Raw genomic sequence first — 20,099 nt, 5'->3', positions numbered from 1 at the left:
GACTGCATGCATTGGAAATGGAAGAACTGTCCGTTTGCCTGGCAATGAATGTACAAAGGTCACCAAAAGGCTGCACTATGATACTTGAGGCAGTGGCTACCCATGATCTCTGGATTTGGCACTCCTTCTTTGGTATGCCGGGATCCAACAACGACATCAACGTCTTGCAGTGCTCGCCAATCTTCTCCAAGCTTGTTGAGGGTCATGCTCCCCCGGTTGACTTTGTAATTAATGGCCGACACTACAACAAGAGATACTATCTTGGAGACGGTATCTATCCAAAGTGGGCAACATTTGTGAAGACTATCTCAAGCCCCGTCCTCCCGATGGAGGTGAAGTTTGTCAAGGAACAAGAAGGTTACCGAAAGGACGTCGAGCGTGTATTTGGTGTCCTCCAGCAGAGATTTGCTGTAGTCCGGTTTTCCGCTATCACTTGGTCCAAAGATCAGATGTGGGAGGTGATGAACTGTTGTGTGTGCTTACACACCATGATTATTGAGAATGAGCGAAAGTATCTGGTTCCTCTGAGCGAACAAGATGCACCATATGACAGAGAGGGTCCTCTTGCACAGCCTAATCACCAGGTGCAGTCATCGTGGGCTTCGTTCATCACTGGGCGTCAGGAGATTCGAGACTCCACAATGCATCAACAACTGCATGATGATCTGGTGGAGCACATATGAAGCTTCGAGGCAACACCAACTAGTTTCTATTTGATTTGTTTCAGAACTTGTCAAATTATTTGCTTGCTTTGTTGAACTGTAACATTTATTTGTAAAAATAAGCCAAATATTGGCAAAATTTGTCAAATTCGCCGAACTGTGAATTTATTTGTGAAACTAAGACAAAAACCTCGATCTCCGGGCGTCTACCTGGGGAGACGTCTGGAAGTTCGGTGCTCCCCACGCCAAAGTTTCGTACTATTTAACGCCGGATTAAGACGTGAGGAGCGCCAACGGCTGGAGGTGCTCTGAAGAACGATGGGAACAGGAGGGGGATGGGTAGCGGGCAGGGTGACTCTGAGAGATGGGAGAACTTTGGTTTTGTGTGGCCCAGGCGGCGATTTACACAAAATAACCCTTTATGAGAAAAAACGCACAAAATGACCTTCCGGCCAAACTATTTCACGTCTCTAACCCTTTTGTGTGGCGCCGTTGTGAAGAGCGACACATCTATCTATGTGGCGCCCGTGGGAGCGGCGCCACACATTGTCGGTAGGCAGGCTCGAACCGCCACGTATGACAGAATGTGCGGCGCCCTTACGAAGGAAGCCACATAAAAGGGATAGTTTGGCTGGAGAGTCATTTTGTGCAATTCTTAGCTAAGAAGGTCATTTTTGTGTAAATCCCCGGCCCAGGCGACCATGGGCAACACCCAGCGGCCGCCTAAGGGGGGTCCATCAGCGCATCTCTCCTCTATACCTACTTTTCTTATTGGGCCAAACAAAAGTTCTAGAAAGGGCAAAAGACTCTCCGTCCCAGATCGCTGTGCAGATCTGCAGACCAGACAGAAGATCGGCATAACGAAGTGGAGATCGGCCTTCCCCTAATCTCGCTGATGCCAGCCGTAATTCTCTCGAGGAAGAACGCAGTTGGCAGTTGCCACCCGCTCTACTCTCCACCTTTTCTGTACTGTAGTATGTAGATTCTTCTCACTTGTTTAGTGATCGGAACTTGCGTGTGTTCCTGTATAAACATTGTGAAAGATGTATTTTATTTCTTCATAATTGTAGGTGTGACAATGCAGAAAAGGAAACTGCGAAAAGAAATGAAAAAAAGAGTGAATCAACTTATTTAATAACAAAGACGAATAAAAAACCGTAAAATATTTCACGATTTTTGCAAAAATATTACTAATAAAGAGTTGTCGATGTTGATTGTGATGTTTTTTCTCTGAGTTAAAAGTGTTGCGAGTAACTTTGCCAAATGATTAAATATCAGCGCCTGAAATTCTTTAGTTATTATTTTAATATATTTTGCAGGTAAAACTAGACACATATATATCGATGTGTATGCATATATATTAGTCTTAGGGGCCTATATCATTATCTCGCCCTAGGGCCCAGTAAAATATAGAGCCGGCCCTTCTTCTCCACAAGGTCTGCATCTTCCAAAAGGCCATGGGCGCCACCACTGCCTTCTTCCTCTTTGCATACGCCACCATGGCAGCCGCAGCGCCGAGCTCCGCTCCCGCTCCGCCCTCCAAACCCACATCCGTCGCCACCTTTGACTTATCCATCGCCGGATCTGCGCCTACTTCTTGAAGAAAGTGAAATGAGTGGGAGGTGAGGGAGGGATCGAGCGGAGGGAGCTAGAGTTCCTTCCTCTGCTTTTTGCTAGAAAGGAGGAGGATTAAGGAGAGAGAATGGGATGCGGCCGACGAAGGGGGGTTTTATAGGTGTGTCCACATGTGGGGTGCGGCCGTGCGGGTGTGGACGCGTGCCTTTTTCGCATGTGACTTGATGTGAGCCTCCTCTCGCCTTTCCTTTCTCATCGCGGGTGCGGTGGCGCGGAGATGGTGAGACGGCAACGTACGAATACGAAAGGGATACGAATTGCACACGCACAACGGGCCGAGCGGGTTTGTACGATGGGTCCTGAGTGGGTTGGAACTACCCATAAAACGCTGTAATTACCACCTTACCTCTAATCGTGATTTAATTACGGTCGTGTTTGCACATAAGAAGTTTCGGGTTGAGGGTCTATGCAATCACACACACTTTTCTAATTGACCTGCGGCACGACCATATTATCGACCGTTCGCACTTCCACCGTAAATTTCCCTATCGACCGACTATGTGTTGCACGGCGGCTCGTTTAGGCATTCCTTCTCCGCTGGACGTTTAAGCAATCATGTCATTAAACAAACTGCCTAATGGGAACCATACGAAAACCGCTTCGCGTCTTCTTCACGTAGCGGCACAGGCGGGGAAACCGCTCCCTCCGATCTCCACGGGCAAGGGCGCTGGTCCCCTCTCCCTTCACTTGCCGCTCCGGCGGCAGGAGGGAGGGGATCTCGTTCCTTCGCTCTGTAGGTAGGGTCAGGTTTTGTCTGCTATGGTGCGTCGTTGGGGTGGTGGGAGCATCGCCTGAGCAAATAAATCTGCCTCAACTCTACTCTCACACCGGCGGCGACCTTCATGGCAACATCTCGGAGTCGATGGCAACATGTGCTTGTCGATCCTTCAGATCGGCAGCGTGGTCTTCTCGCCACTTCTTTGGATCTGGCCAGATCTATTTCTCGACGTGTCGCTGGCGTTTGTCGTTATCCACGGCGGCGCTGGGAGCCGGGGCGAGGTTGATGCTATGGAGCAAGGAGGTTGGTCCAGAGCCCCAACTTCGTCAATGGGATGCGGCGGATCTTGGTTCAAGATAGCACGGGGACGTCCCCGGTCGACGTGCCACAACAACAAATGTCTTGTTGTTTGCAGCTGGCCTGTTCATCGACTCACAAAGCCTCTTTGGGCGATGGTGCTCTCTTAGATGTGGCAATGGTGGAGGCTCGGCGTCTCTTCCAACGCACGTCTAGGCGGTGTTGGAGCTTGACGGCGGCCACCAGCTTCAGCGAGTGCAGGAAATCCTAGGAATAGTTTTGTATTTCTCTGTTTTTTAGGACTTTTTTTGCAATCAATGTTTTCATGATTACTGTTTTCTTTGATAGTTTCCACGTTTGTTCACCGTGTAACTTAATTTTCTATTAATAAAATATCGTGGTTGCTCTAAAAAAACAAACTGCCTAACCGACATGATCTACGTAGTTAGAGCATCTCAACTCGTCTCCCCACAGAGCCCCCCACGGCCACTTTTTTTCATCCGGACGGCGAAAAACGGCCCAGTCAGGCCCCCGGTTCCTCGTTTTGATCCGGATTTGAGCCTATTTTCGTCCGGCCTCCCCATGCCATCCCCGGCCCCCGGGAGCGCTCGGGGACTCCGGATGAAGCTAAACCAACCGCCCACGCCCACGTGTCTCCTCTTTCGTCCGGATTCCCCGAGCCGTCCTCTTTTTTCCCGAGAAACGCCGCTTGGGGAGCACACGACTGGAAATATACTGCCCCCCACGCCAAATCTTCCTCCAATCCGGACAAAAATTTCGCCGAATTTGGGCGTGGGGAGCGCCAACGAGTGGGGATGCTCTTATTATTCATCCGGTAATTTTCTATCGCACATGGGTGATCTGATTTATTTTTTGGGGTGTGCTCACGCTCCGATTTTTCCGTGAGTCCGCTACTCCTGGTAGCTGAGTTGCTTCTTGCTAACATATCAATGAAAAAGCAAACTGCCGGCTGATTCACTACTCGTCAGCTGGCATTTTCTCTACTCATCCGGCTGATTCACTACTCGTCAGCTGGCATTTTCTCTACTCATCATCACTACTGAGGGTTTTTACGGTACCCTATACTGCATGGAGCAGTATATTTCATCTCACCGTTGATTTGTTGGGGTATGATAGAAATTTCCAACTTTTTAAAACAGCGAAACCTTTTTTTATCGTAAAGGAAGTTCCTGCTGGGCCAAGATCTCAGCCCATTTATTATCGAGGTATGTCGCCTGCCCGCTGCCTGGTGCCATTGCTCAGTCGTCCTGGTCGCCGCCGACGTATCCGGCTCTGGTGTCCGGCACTCCGGCCCTGCCCTCGCCAACCTCGCCTCAGCGTCTCCTAGTCATCATCCATTGCAACCTCTGAGACGGAATTTGTCTGTAAATCAGCATCTCATTGCGAATTCGACCCGCAGCAAATCCCCATGCACACTGTGAATAGTTTTTTTCGTGTTGCCTAGCTGCTGGTAGCAGAACTAAGCTGAATGTACAGGGTGACTGAATCCGTATGCAGATCCACTGTAAGTTTCACCCATGGTAAAACCTGCGAATGGATTTAAGTTTTCGTTTTGCCTAGATGCTGGTAGAAGCACTAGGAACTGAATGTACAGGCCGATGGAACTGTGATGTAACGACTTCTGTAGTGTTAGAATCATTGTTAAATTGAGTATGGACCAGGTTGTTCAGTTTAGAAGGACTTTTCAAGCATTCTTAGTGATGCAGTGAGCAGTGTACTCGTGAAGTAAATAATTTAACATTAAATGGACATAGTTTTCCGGCATCTTTATGTGCTCTAGAAAGGAATCGCTTCGAAAAAAAACTAAATGAGAATGAACGTCCCGGCCACTGTCCAGTTGTGGATGCGGTGCTCGGATGGAGATTGAGATGTCTATGGAACGAGATTGGTTTGTAACCATCCACTCGCTAAAGCCTTGTTTTATCTCTTGTCTATGGAAGGTGATCGAGATGTCTATGGAGATCAAGATGTCTATGGAAGCCTCGTAGCTTAAACATCTGGTGATATGCTACATGAACACACACTTAAATATATGCTCACAGAATGGAGCTAAAACACATGCCTCTATTTGTACAAGAAATATTTTGGCCAAGTATAACTTTTTGATGCTCCTAAAAAAGGTTCATGGGGTCATTCCTTCGCCCAGCTCCTAGAAAACACTTTCATCATCATCACCTGACATACAAGGCAACTAATACAAGTTAGAAGATCCTTCATTTTGTACCTCAACTGATGGAGAAAAGGAAAGTAGTACTGGTAATCATGGAATGCAAGGTCGGCTGGGAAAACAGCAGGAATGTTTGACGCCAGTTTGTAATAGCACTATGTCTTTTACATATATAATAGATAATAGATGATTTACACCATAACATTAACAATATGTACCAGAAAATTAGCGGAAGAGCTTGTTGATGATTGGGTAATTTGCATGTTCTTTTTACGGATTTGCATAATGCTGAAGGTTCTTGCTTCATACATAAGTAACTCCGTACAAATACAGAGCCGACTAGTTTTCCAAGGCTAGCATAAAGAATGGGAACCCATACAACTATATTACCTGAAACAGATAACACAAATAGCTTATGAAGTATGCCAATTACACAGAGTATCATTCACTTATACGAAACAATATTATCTATATCTTTTCAACTAAATGGGTAATTGCCAGTTCTTTCTAAGCACACATAACATGAACCAAATCAACCAACTAACATACTAGGCTATGTAGCACTCCCAATTGACTGAAACTTTCAATCCACAAACTGAAGTACAGTTCATGATGATATCAATTCATTTGCACAGAGCTATGGTATAATTTTACCTAAGTAATATGCTCGGATTATAGTGGCACAGCCTCATCGCTGTATGCTGCATGGTGCACGCTTCATCACTGCCGTCGTCGTTGGAAACTCTGCAGGGCAACAGCCGTCATCCACCAGACCTCGACGCCGCGACAAGAGTGATGATCATGGAGGTTTGATGCGTAAGGCCACTCAACCCAATTTGCGGCAGAAGGAGGCGGCCCTGCAGCTGGGCGACAGCGCATTCCGCAACTTCCGCCGCTCTAACTCCGCCGCCAACCATGGTCAGCCATGTTGGCCCGGGACGCCGTCTGAGAAGAGCTGTGCCAGTGGGCTCGGCCACCTGCAGCTTCGTTGCCGCGCCGGCGACACCGCCTCTGCCTCGGCCACCTGCAGCTTCGTCGACGTGCTCGGCGGCAACCGCCGGAGACATCGCCTCTGCCTCGGCCACCTGCAGCTTATTCCCGGCGACACCGCCTCTGCCTCGGCCCAATGCTTGACCGGCTGGGCCGCGCGGCCCTCCTAAACCTTCATGGCTGCGGATCATCCTGGCCAAAGATCGACCAGCTGCGCCACGGTGGTCCGCATCAGCGACGGCCGAAACCCTAGTTCGTAGGGGCCATTCAAATCGACCGAGGAGGAGGGGATAGGGGGTGCGCGTTGGCGGCGGCCAGACCCTGGATCGGAAGGGTGGTTCCTGTCTCCGCCGCTGCTCAAGCTGGAGAGAGAGGAGGGACTACAGGGGTGCAGGTCCATGGCGGCCGGAAACAGAGCGAGGGGATCTGCTCTTTTTTTTTAGTTAGGGGACGAACGGATGGGTAGGAGGTGGAGTCTGGCTTGCTACAAAATATGATCTTCCTAAAATGCCCTCTTCAACGTATACTGCTGGCTCCAGAGGCGCAGGACACCTCTATACTGCTCGTGAGTTCACGCAGTATGGTTTCATCTTCACGGTTCAGTCTACCGATTGGATGGCCCATATTCATCGCCGGGTACCATAAAAGAGCTCTCACTACTGTATTCATCTTTTGCCATGCCTGACTGCACTATCAGGGCTACAGTGAACAACAAGAATACTGCCCCGTTCCTTTTACTTCTGAACCCAGATACACTGGAAAGGTTTTTTGTTTTATGAAGAAAATGAGCCATCAAGACGGTCATCCTAGGATTACAAGTTTTGAAAAGAGGGCGGGATCAAAGCAGAATCCAAGATTAGCTACAGAGATGACCACACACAAGCCTATCAGCTATCATCTCTCGGTGATCCAGTTGTTGTGGAGTGTGGACGAGCAGAATTCGACGTCGCTCTTCAAGCACGCGAAAGTCGCCACTCCCTCCTCATTCTACCGTGTGGTTCCTCCTTACGCTCCTCCCGACTCTGCCTTCATCGGTGTGGACTGCCGGCCAGGTCGTGCTTCCTTCGCCGGGAGGAATCCGTGAGTCTATCTTTCTCTCAAATCCTTTCATATGAATCCTAATAATTTCGCCGCAGATTCGTAGCTTCCCAAAATTGATGCTTGCGATTAATATGTTTGTAGCTCCTGGCCGTAGGCATATTAGCGTAGGCACCTGATCTCTGTTTAAAATAGCCAGCTATAGCCGTTTTGGGAGGTCGCAGCTATAGTCTATAGCCAACTATTTTAAACAGAGCACCTGATATGCCTTCATACTCTGCCTTCATCTTGATACGCCGTCGGTTTTGTTCGACCGCAGGCACCTGTACACTATGCCGACAACATCGACAAAAAGCCGTCGGCATAGCTCATGTCCGTAGGCATATTAGCCTTTTCATGTAGTGTCGCTCTCCTATGTCCAGGGTCGGCCCATAGGGCAGGGCAAAGGGGCGCTCGCCCGGGGCCTTCAGGAGCGAGGGCCCCGACCCAAGATATTTTTACATGCTTAATATATTTTTGCTTGTACTCAGGTTGGGTTTAAAATAATTCTAGAAAATATAGATGCTCTAAGCTACAATTTACCGTGCCTTTTACAAAAAAATTCTTCAATATTTACGCTTTAAGATATATTGTTTAGAATAATTCTATAAAATATACAAGGTCCAAGCTGCAGCTTACCGTGCCTCTACTCAAACTTCTTTTAACAAAAAAAGTATTTAAATATTTTTCCTGAAGATACGATTTCTCCCTAGCCTTCCCAAATATTCTGAACAAAACTGACTGTCATAATTTTTTATGATTAATTTTAAAGATATATATGTATATACATGTGTACATAAGTATCGATTGGTAGAAATAAGAATTATGGGATAGTTCACTCCATCAATAGAAATAAATATTTTCAAACCTCTTGTTCAAGAGTTCGAAGACTATGGATCTTTCGAATGTAAATATTATTTAGTTTCTTATTGCATTATCCTAATATTTTGCTTGCCCTTATTCGCAAAAAAAATTCTCTTGCCCAATACTAATATTTTTTTAAGTCGTTTGTTTGTGATGGAGATTGTTAAGGGGTTCTTGCTTAAACTTTAAGTAATATATACAAATTTAGCATAAATAAATATCTTTAAAAAATTATGGGGTAGGGGGCCATGGCCCCCTGCCTAAGAAAACTTCACTATTGTCAACAAGGAGCCTTGATCCCCTAGGGCCCCCGAAATCTATGACCGGCCCTGCCTATGTCACTTAATGCTCTTACTATATTATAATGCAAGTTCTTGTATAACTGAAATGCAGGTACTGTGAGCTGGAAGACAGGATGGAAAACATACAAGGACAAGAAAGGTACCCGACTGATGTCAACTTGCTGAAAGCTGCAAGAGAAGGCAATACGCAGCTACTTGAACAACTTCTCGACGAAGAACTTCCAAGTAGACTTAATCATATAGTTGTCTCTGTCCCGACAACGAGCTTTGGTAGTAGTGACGGGGGTATACATGAGGAACAACCAGCCAATGGGCAAGGTGGACATGGAGAAGCAAGCACAAGTCGCCACAGTAATAATTCTCCATCTATGTCTGGTGAAGTAACGCCTGATGGTGGTAGACCTCCACCTGAACATATCGGAGAATTGAGCGGGAGACTTACCAGTCACAGGCATGTTAGTTTAACTCCATTTGTATCCAAGCTTCTCCAAGGAGTGACGTCTGACTTGGATGTGGTGCTCCACATTGCTGCAAAGCTGGGGCACGTCGACTTAGTGAGGGCCATCTCCATGAGGGAGGGTCTGGTAGTCAATGTACCTGCAAAAAACAAGAGAGGAGAGACCCCCTTGCACTGCGCGGCTGCCAACGGGAATGTTGACATGATCGATCTCCTGATACTGATGGCTGGAGAGGTGGGTGCTATGCAACTTCTGAGCGAACGAAACCATAACGGGGAGACATGTTTGCACGAGGCAGTGCGGTGCGGAAACATAGAGGCTGCCAAGAGATTGGTCATGGCGGATGTGGCAGTGCAACACTACAGAGATATATGTAAGAGGCCGTGCGCTGGTGCAAATAGAGGACGATGAGGGCGTTTCTCCTCTCTACTTGGCTACAACTCTTTGCAGATTTGAGATTGTTCGATGCCTCACTGAAAGAGAACAAGATGCTAGATATTCAGCATCTTACACTGGGCCTGAAAAGAAGACAGCTATGCATGCTGCAGTTCTCGTCAGCAAAGGTGTGTGCTATCTTGCCAAATGAAAACCAGTCCAGTTTGTTTTTAATCAAAGGAACACCCTTTGATCCGGGTTAATCTTTGTTTTAGGACGTCCTTCGAGGGTCACGCTTTGTGACCTTCCTCCCTGTAACCTTTTTCTCCTATCGTAATGAAATAGCAGCTCACCTGCTGTCATTCAAAAAAAAAAAAAACCAGTCCAGTTTTTAATCATATTCTATAAATAGTACAAAATGAGGCCTACTTCTGTTAGGCTAGCATTTGTCTGTTTCGTTCTTGTCCTTCTCCGATGTTTTAATTCCATCCTTTTGAATGGATATATATTCAACCTTAATCAATGAAAATCAGCACTGTTGACTGTCTTTTATCCATTCTCTATCAATTTCAGAGCTCAGCGAGCATCTGATGCAGTGGAATGCCTGCCTTGTAGAGAAGACGGATCTATTCGGAAACACACCGCTTCACCTTTTGGCATCAACAGGGGATACATCTATTGCAGAGATTCTCTTAAAGAAGGATGAACGTGCGGGATACCGTGAGGATGCAGAAGGATCACTTCCCATATATATTGCAGCCGCCAATGGAAATCTTGACTTCATCAAGCATTCAAGCTGTTGCTTGAGTATTGTCCTTACCAATGGCAGAGCTTAGTGTAAGTCCGGGGGGGGGGGCAGCTGCCCCCCAGCTTTTTGCAAAATTGTGAAGAATTTCTTTTTAGAGAGTGTTTAGATGCAGAAAAATTAGCATTTCGCCCTCCCAAACATCAACATTTTATCTTTTGCCCCCCCTGATTTTCGGTGAAGCTCCGCCAGTGGTCCTTACTGCAATTGGTCATGCAATAGCTTTGGCCAGACTACTCTCCACATTGCCGTCCAGAAGGGAGCATACAATGTGGTGAGATATGTCTGCTCAGGTCAAAAGTTTGTGGAAATATTTAACACGAGAGATAAAGATGGGAATACAGCTCTACATTTGGCTATACTGCAAGGAAATCAGTTCATCTTTTGCCAGTTAATGAGCAGAAATGAAGTCCATTTGAATTGCAGAAATAAGGAGGAACACACACCTCTTGGTCTTGCGCTATTAAGACTCCCACGAGGTCTGAAATTCATGCAGGTAAGTTTTCCTCTCTTGTTAAGAATTACATCCAGCTCCCCACAAGAAAAGTACACCCAGTTGCTAATTTATAGTTGGAAGTCATTTTTATTAGCTTCCTCTCAATTTACTTAGCATTTGAATTAACTTTGAGACGGGTCACTGAAATTGACTTAGGACTTAGAATGCATAACTAACTGTATTTTTTTTGTACGATACTATACACGTACACTTAGATTGAAGTGAAGATACCAATAGATGAAGACGCACGACTCCCACTCACGTACACCAGGCGATCGGATCTTAGCGCCGCCGTCTCCACCCACCGCCGTTTGCCTCCCTCCTTCCCTCCCTTCCCCTCCCTCGTTGGTAGTCTCCCCCCTCCCCCAACCTAGCGAGCCGTCCCTTTATGTAGTCCCCACGACCACTTCCGCGATCTTCGTGGGAGGTGACGGCCACCGTCCAGCCTGTCAAAGATGGGGGTTGAGGGACTTGAGGGCGGGCAAGCTTCGATGGTCTCCTACGCGCAAGGTGGGTCGTCAACGGGGCTGCGCATGTGGAACGCGGGTGGTGGCGAAGGTCTTTCACGACGGCACGATGACCCATGGCGGGGGCTCCTCCTCGTTGCGTGGTTCGGCTGGATCTAGCGGAAGATCGCCCCTATTCTGCCATCTTCTTCCTCGACTAGCCAGGCCGTTGAGGTTCAGAGCGGCAGATCCAACAAGGTGCCGGCGGGTGACTTCGGGGTTACTAGCTCGGCTTGAATAAAGGTGGCGGTCCTAGAGTTCCAACTCACGCCAAGATGATGATTTGCTGGATGCATGTCCTGACAACCTGGTTGGAATGTCATATTCCGGAAAGCTCCGTCGGTGAACTCCACTAGGAGATTCATGCCTAGAGATTGCTAGATCTGGTGAGATTCGGTCATGCAACCCATGTTTTTCTCTTACCATGTTTAGCTTCAGAGGGAGCGGTGTGAAGCTATGCTGGATGTTACCATCATGGGGCACACTTGCTCGTTCCATGGTGAAGTCAGCTGGCGGAAAATGTCATGGAATCCGAGATCTGAGAACTAGAAATCGTGATTCGAGTCTTTCTAGCAACGAGGAATTCACTTGGTGATTCGTGACTTGGAGCAGCGGTATCGTAAGTGGGGGAGGGGGGCGACAACACATGGGAAGTTCAAAATTTTACCTTTTAGGGTGAAAATTCAATGTCTTGCCTTAATTGGTTTTGCATGACAATGACCTTATTAAAGTCATTGTTTTGTCAGGAAGACTTTCTCCAGGGCGAAAACCTATGATCTATGATTGAGCGACGATGACACTCGTGCATTGTTCCTTGGAGGCGTCGCTTTTGGAGAAGATATACTTTTGGTGCTGTTAATACGGTTGATGGAAGAAATAGATCAATATAGCGGAACTTTTATTTTATTTTATCTTTTCTTCTTTTTTGGATTGTATGCATCCGTAATGCCGCTAGGACAGTGCGTTGTTGAAGAGACTGAGTGTAGTTAGCATCTTCATGATATTAATATATACTTTTTTATCGAAATAATACTTTCAAATTTGGGCACCAAAATAGTCATAAAGAACATCAGAAGGTATAGTTCCCAATTTACTCTGCATATTTATAATGCTTCAAACTTAAACCGTTATAGGACAATAAAAAATGAAAATCGGGCAGTTATGAGAACAAGAGGATATGGGAAAGAAAAGGTCAGATGCTGCTACTCAATGCAATCTTAACTTATTTTTTACACGCCAGCACCTTTTAAGTTTTAGGTTGATAACTTATGGTTGCAAGAACATTCTAGACAACACTATCAAAATAGAAAAAGTAACGAAAACGCCCTTTATCGAAAAAAAAATCAAAATAGACGAGTGCAGATAAACAATGGGAAAAAACACCATTCAGTCTACGCACTTGTTTTTTTGTGCAACATGATCAGAATAAATTTATACCTCAGAGACCAAATTGATTAAACATGTTGACATATATTTAGTGGTACTAGGTACTATTTCGTCCTAGGTGGCAATATGGGGCCGTTGTATTGTATTATGCTTTGTGCTGTAAGTTCTGTTTATTTGGAAAAACTATTTAGTTCCTGTAGCATTTCGTTGTTAAGGCTTATGATTCATCTATACAATGCATGCAAAAGTAGAACAAGGTATATATGTGCTTTCCAAAGACGCCACACCACGATGTCAAATGTATTACCTCACAGCTAAAACCGATTTGCTCCCTTCTACAGTTCTACATACACAAGTGGTGCACATAACGTAAAATGTTTTACCTCGCCTACCGTTTGTTGTATGTTGCAATCCATAAACTGGTCCCTCACACCATTTTATATCCTGCTTCAGGCCCCACAGCGGTGGATTTTGAACGACCTTGTGCTCGCTGGAGCTGAGTTGGATACTCGTAGATTGGATCATTTCGACGCCTACAACTACGACATACCTGACAAGGAGAAGCATTCTGAAGTATTAAGCAAGTCCGCTGGTCTCGGGGCCGTCTGCGCAGTGCTCATCTTGAATATATCTTTTGCGGCTCCTTTCAACATATCGAAATTGTACCCTGGATCCTAGCACATCAAATATACAAGTTGGCTTTTCAACATTTATCATCGCCGATGCCTTTGCGTTTGCCTTCTCCATGGCAGCCACATTTTGGTTATCGTTTGCTGGCTTGTCTATAGTCGACATGCGGACACGCGTTATTTACCTTAACAAAGGATCAATTTGCCTCTCGTCTGCGGTCTATTCTATGGTCATTGTCTTCTTGCTGGGAATATGTGCGGTGGTTGGTCATGTTGATGCCATCATCACTATTGCTGCTTATGTGATTGCACTTGGGGGCCTTATACCACTATTAGGGTTCACAATATATCGTCATTTTTGGGTGTTATACCACAGGCTCGGCTTTCGAACATGGTGCCGCGCTTTCCTTGGCATACCCCCTCAACAACGGCACCTTCAGAAGTATGGCCAGCTTGGAAAAAACAGCTTGTTTGTGATAATTATTACTCTTGGATTGATTATTACTAATATGTCGATAACGGTGACAGGCAAATGTGTAATACTCCGCCTAAAGACAGTTGAGCTGAGTCTTCTTACCTAACACTGTGATTACAAAGACACCTACATACCTAAGAGTTTTTGTGATTACAAAGACACCTACATACCTAAGAGTTTGGGTACATTTTACAACATTGTCCAGGTACAAGTTTCCAACAAGCCTCCGATTGTTTTAATTTGTTACTAGCAAGTTGGGTATGAGTTGTGACAATCGAATTTGTAGAGAGTTTTATTTGAAAGTTATGGCAAATGGCGAGGTAAAGCTACTTCTCGAAGGAAATTTCAAACGGTTGATTGTGAACATAAATTTGAACTTTCAGGAACTGGGAATCAATCACCCAAATAAAATTACAACATCGATGTGCATCTTTTCGTGCAGAGTTTATCTCAAGTCAACAAACCCTTGGGTAGTTTAGAAGGCATTATGTACTTTAAGGCAAACAAAATTGCAAAGGTTAACGTACCTTCCCAGACCCACAGCAGCCATGGGATCTCTTTTCAGGTTGGTGGAGGGTGGCTCAATAGAAACCACTAATTCCCTCGATGGATGCTTTAATATTTGTGTTCGTGCAAGCCAGCCCAATTTGCAGACAAGCAAACACCCTAAATTTAGCCTACTGGATCCTGCATCAAAATTTGTAGGCGACCAAAGAGGAACTAAAGGACCGCTCAGTACAAGCCAGCCCACTTCGCGGGCAAGCAAACACCCTAAGTTTGTCCTACTGGATCCTGCATCAAAATTTGTGGGCGACCAAAGAGGTCCTAAAGGACCGCTCAGTATAGAAATATGACAGTTTTAAGGGGTACAAATCGGACAACCCACCTTTGAAAATCTACATGTTACAATTTGTATGAAAATGAATATCTTTCCAGCATTTGTGATGGGAAAATAAAGTCAATAATGCTACTGGTACAACCTCCATTTCGGAGAAAAGTTACCCGGTTTTTGAAAGAAAAAAAACTACAAGTATCTTTGCAGAACTCACATTTGCGTACATTTAAAATACTCCCTCTGATTCATATTATGAATAGATACTCCCTCTGATTCATATTACTTGCACTAGTATGGACAAATCTAAAACTAAAATATGGCTAGATACATCTATATTAGTGGAACCAAACCAATCTTAATCTCCGTAATGTGACGCGTGGTTTAATCAGGAGACGCTATCCTACGAGTGTTCTGAAATTGCATGGAGATGTAGGTACGCATGTTCATCCTACTAGCTCAAACAAAAAAAATGGCACTCGTTTCTCTCCATGAAGGTCACATCACACATTTCTCTCATCTCACGTGTGTGAACCATATCATAACCTTCTAGAAAATGAGACAGGGTTAATATGAGAGAAAGGCGGAATTAAAACAACTCTTAGGGGTCGTTTGGTATCCATCATTTCGGCTTGGAATCCTGGAATTCATTTTGGAATTCCATAGGTGGGCTATTTGGTTGTCACAGAATTAGGCCGTCATTTCATTTAGGAAATCCAGCAAAATGATGCCATGGGTAAACACAATTCCAAGCTGAGACCTGTCATTTGTGTTTCTCTATGAAAGCCATTTACAAATTCAATATTGAATTATGTTGTCATTTGCAATTCCTGTGGCAACCAAACAAGTGTCCATTTCTGGAATTACAATGTAAATGAAATGAATACATGTATTCATTTAAAAATCCTACAAACGGGCTTCCAAACGACTTCTTACAGTCTTTGATGGCGAATTCCGTGCATCTGAACGGTCGCGTAAATCAATTTTCTTAAACAAAAAAGATAATCAGAGAAAGAAACAGATAAGTGACGAAGAGCCCGGCTGCACAGGTCAGGTCTCCATCCATCCGCATCATCAGCCTGCCTTCCCTGGTAACTCCCTTAAGGCCTTAAGTGCGATGCAAAAACCGCATTGGAACCCGACCTCAGATATGTAGGCAGAAAACTGAGGTCAGGCCGATCTAGATCCAACCTGAAACGTCACCAGAATGTCACAACATTTGCATGTGGCACGCTGACGCAGTGATGCAGCCCATGCATATGCACTGTTTCTGAAGATAAAACCAACATCCATGGGCTCTCTCAGATCCCATGTTCAGCTTCACATCCCAGGTACATACAGGATAGTAGCATGTTCCATAACTGCATCCACATGCATCGTACACATACAACAACAGTTCAACCCAGCAAAAACAAGACCAAAAGTATCCTGCAACACCGTGTGTCCCACGGAAAAAAATACCAAGACCATACAAGACGGTCAATCATAGTCGGAATCTGATGTTAGCCCATCCTCGGGATGGAACATGCGGACCATCTTCAATAGGTGCTCAGACAGTTCCTCGATCTCCTCCTTCCCGAAGCCCCAGTCGCGGAGTATCTGGGTGCCCAGAGCGCCCCTGGCCACGCCGAGCTTCTGGAGGCTGAGTGAGCGCCTCTCTATGAAGGGCAGAACCGCGTTGCTCGACCTCAGGCGTGCCGCCATTGGTATCGACTCAACATCGAGCGAACCCTTTGGCAGGGTTCCCTCGGAATGGCTCCCGACGATTTCGCCATGCCGGCCAATGTTGCTCCTGAAGAATGACGGGAACGGTAGAGGGATGGGTAGCGGGCAGGGAGACACTGAGAGATGGGAAAACTTCGGTTTTGTGGCCCTGCGTTCATAGGCTGCGCACACGGAGTCCTTAACTTGCGATATCGATGCCCCTTGCCCACCTGTATCAACAAACTTATATGAAGTACTTGTACTTTCTAGATGTAAATGTACAAATTCAAGTAGCACCGTAGCCAACAAGTGCCAGTAGAAAAAGACAGAACTCAACTAATTATGTAGCATGGCAGATAACAAGAATTAAATGGACCGAAAGGCATATGATGGCAAACCTGCAAGCAGAACTCCATGAACCACCAACGATTCAACAGAGTAAGGATCTTCTTCTTCATCACTGATTTCAGGGGTTAGCGAGTGCAGGCTCTTTATGTTCCACAAATCATTTCCATCTGGGAATTAAAAGTATGCAGTTAGCAAAAAAAATGTATTGAACTCTACCTCAAGTCCGACCAAACAAGGTGTATGATGTACCTTTCAAAGAAGGGGCGGGCATTGCTACATCCAGAGCAGTAACCTTGTTCTGCCTACCCTGATCCGATATTATGTGCGCGAGTTGACGTATGTCGATATTACCAGATGAATGCGCTAAGTTCGAAGCCGGGCCGGCATTCTGTAGTCTAAATGGTACAGTTATTGTATGTATAGCTGCAGCGGAAATGGTACTGGAGTGGAATGGTTTTGTGTCTTGTATAGAAAGGAAGGGCGACAGATAACCTGATGAAATGAAGTTAAATTTAAATTGTTTCCTGAACAATTCAGAGTAAGCTTTTGTATGCTCTTGAAATAATTCGATATGGATACTGTGAGCAAAATAAATATATTGACATATGCTTAGTTAAGCTACTTCATATAGTAGGATGACATGAGCACTCAGTTCACACACAGAATATACAAGATACCATGTAAAGCTTAGTTAACGAGTTGAAATTCCACGGAAAGTGCAATCAAGTGCAATGTTTTCAGCCTAAGATTAATGCTCAGGAAATTAAAAAGGAGTGATACCAAGCTACGGGAAAGAAGTATGCTAGTCACAAAGCGAATAATTGGACATGATATCTTCCAGCAAATATTCCCTACGCCCCATAATATAAGATGTTTTTACATCCAATATCAAGGATGTCTCAACCTTGTGTAGATTTGTATGTATCTACACTCTAAAACACATCTAGATACACGCAAATTTAGACAAAGTTGAGACATTCTTTTTAGGATGGAGGGAGTATATTGGATGTAATAACATCTTATATTATGGGACGGAGGGGTATATGAGAGTTCGCACAATTAATCATGCTAGTACAAAGTAAAACTTTCAGAAATGCACATAATCACATGAGATGGACTGGTAAATGAAAGCATACTTTGACTAAGAGTGGGCAGTCCAATTGGAACCACCAAACTGCAAAAGGACGAAAGCTTTGAAAATGAAACAGCGTCATGCAACGATCTTGTAATGGTCTCCCTTTGATTCCTGGCTGATCCATGGGTAACTGGATCCCTCACACAATAAAGCAATACAGGTGTGTTTGTGTAATCATCAGCAATGGTTTCCAAAAACTGTGCAGCTACACTGGAAAAACCTCCTGAATCATCCACAATAAACTGGATACCCTGTAGTAAATTACGGATTAATTCAAGACCTCAACAAAATGCCAATCGGAGAAGTCATATGAAAATCAAAGTTTACACAAGTAAGCACAAGACATAGCATAACTGTAAATAGAATATTCACGGATAGCTTATGGGGAAAAGAAAGGACCTGAATATGGTCGCATTCTTCAACAAAGAACCTTAGCCTCTCATTCATCTCCTCCATCTGAGACCATTCTGAAACTACCTCTTTTGCAGTCCCGAAGTTATCAAACTTTTCAAAGTCTGTCCATGACCCATTCATTTCATACAAGCTTTGAGGGTGATACTGAACCTTCGTGTAATCAGTCCAAAAGTTGACATCATTCTCCAGGGACTCGACAAGGTCCTTATCTTCTACATTTTTCTGCAAATTGTTTCCACCATTACTAGTGCTTACGATCTGATCTTCAGCTAAGCTTTGCAGAAACAAGTTCCGTCCATGAGGTTTTGCTACCGATCTTGTTACACTTCCAGACCTACAATAATTAGAACGGACTCAGCAAGGTAATTTTCCGAGCCTCGTGCATTCTCACATATGGGCGCTCTCTAACTGGAGTTAATCATTGACAGCATCAGCATGTAGAACTCATTAATAGAATGATTTGTACAGAAGCACAGTTATCAGCAGCCAATCCCAAATCTGAATGATACTGTTTGAGCAGAGTATGCAGATGTCATGCATAAATTCTAAGCGCAGCTGTATGAGGGTATGCACCACGCGTTCTCCAAGATAATCATAACTATTACTTTTTCTAGAATACAATAACCATAAGTATTACTGATACAACAAGGGCTACAGGCTGCAGTAATTTTACCAAGCCAAATGTATCTGATATGTCCTTCCCTTTGGAAATTTAACTATGTTCTCTTGATTTGTACAATAAGCTATGGATATCCAAATTTACTGCTATTTAGTCTGCAGCTAGTGCATTTCAGACCCAGTTGGACGAGCAATCCAAAACCACACCGAAACAGCCTCTTGCTTCTCTTTAGCTCATATATATGACCACCACAAACAACCAACTAGGCATGACAGACCACAGTTAAGCAAACCAGCCATGGAGATAAGTTCAGGCGAAGTTAGAGTATCACTTGCCATGTAGTGATGTTGAGCTGCTCGGAGGCAGCAGCACTCAGGCCAGGAGCGCCGGAGGAGCTTAACGAGCCAAGAGACCCTGCAAATGGCACTATTACGTAATGTACTTGGAGCGAATTCAGCACCAGGAGTAGTAAGCTTGCTATGCTTGGTGAATTTGGCACTGCATACAGCACATAACAAGAGAAGCAGCATTACCTCGAGAGCCAACGGACACCAGACGGGGGCAGTAGGTGGGGACGCCCTGTCAAAATTGAGGATCAGCAGTGCGGCTAAGAGAAATCCGATGGACGGAAATGGTGCGTGATTTAGGATGAGCGGGGGTTCTTCTACCTGGAGCGTCTCCCCGGCGCGGTAGAGGACGTCCATGTCGAGCGGCGCGGCCCTGAAGGCGGCGTCGGCGGCGGGGTCGTCGGCGAGGCCGAGGAGCTCATCCTGCAGAGCGAGCAGAGGAGCGGGGGTTCAGTGATAGAGGTACAGCATACAAGGTCGTCGCAGAGAGGAGGGGAACAGGGGACCTGGAAGTTCCAGAAGTGGGAGCCGACGAAGTTGGCGTGGCCGCCGACCTGCACCGTCACCACCTCCCTCATCTCCCCGGCGCCTCGCGGAGGGTTTCCGGGCGGGGGATGCGACGGAGTGGGGAGGCTGCGTGGCGGAGCAAGCAGTGGATGCCGTCGTCTCCGTGGCCGGAGAATTGGAATCGGCTCGCCGAGAGGTCGGCGGTGGAGTTTCCAGTAAGTGGGATCGTCGGAGATGTCGGCGGCGGCGGCAGTGGACTCGTCGGCGGGGTGAGGCAGACGGCGGTGTAAGGAAGGGGATTCGTTTGGTTGAGCCCATTTATGTCGGATA

General features: G+C 45.6%; 3 protein-coding genes across 3 annotated transcripts; 2 read left to right on the top strand and 1 right to left on the bottom strand.

The window, feature by feature from the left end:
* Window positions 1–7,358: 7,358 nt before the first annotated feature.
* Window positions 7,359–10,373, top strand: LOC124655781. The gene is made up of 3 exons (XM_047194626.1): window positions 7,359–7,570; window positions 8,825–9,754; window positions 10,140–10,373. Exons 1-2 carry the CDS (start codon window positions 7,359–7,361, stop codon window positions 9,600–9,602), a joined length of 990 nt encoding a protein of 329 aa, XP_047050582.1. The 3' UTR covers window positions 9,603–9,754; window positions 10,140–10,373.
* A 68-nt stretch (window positions 10,374–10,441) lies between these two features.
* LOC124653143 lies at window positions 10,442–13,468 on the top strand. Its single transcript, XM_047192206.1, has 2 exons — window positions 10,442–10,867; window positions 13,213–13,468. The coding sequence occupies exons 1-2, from the start codon at window positions 10,766–10,768 to the stop codon at window positions 13,435–13,437; spliced, it is 327 nt and encodes a 108-aa protein (XP_047048162.1). The 5' UTR covers window positions 10,442–10,765; the 3' UTR covers window positions 13,438–13,468.
* Window positions 13,469–15,972: 2,504 nt separating this feature from the next.
* Window positions 15,973–19,859, bottom strand: LOC124653339 (protein misato homolog 1-like). The gene is made up of 9 exons (XM_047192407.1): window positions 19,769–19,859; window positions 19,584–19,685; window positions 19,449–19,494; window positions 19,251–19,329; window positions 18,282–18,630; window positions 17,884–18,133; window positions 16,997–17,239; window positions 16,798–16,914; window positions 15,973–16,629 (listed from the first exon to the last, which is right to left on the bottom strand). Exons 1-9 carry the CDS (start codon window positions 19,838–19,840, stop codon window positions 16,175–16,177), a joined length of 1,713 nt encoding a protein of 570 aa, XP_047048363.1. The 5' UTR covers window positions 19,841–19,859; the 3' UTR covers window positions 15,973–16,174.
* Window positions 19,860–20,099: the final 240 nt, after the last annotated feature.

Source organism: Lolium rigidum, chromosome 5 (assembly GCF_022539505.1).
Source record: "Lolium rigidum isolate FL_2022 chromosome 5, APGP_CSIRO_Lrig_0.1, whole genome shotgun sequence".
Lineage (NCBI taxonomy): Eukaryota > Viridiplantae > Streptophyta > Magnoliopsida > Poales > Poaceae > Lolium > Lolium rigidum.
The sequence above is the reverse complement of the archived record's forward strand: the minus strand, read 5'-3'. Positions and strand labels throughout refer to the sequence as shown.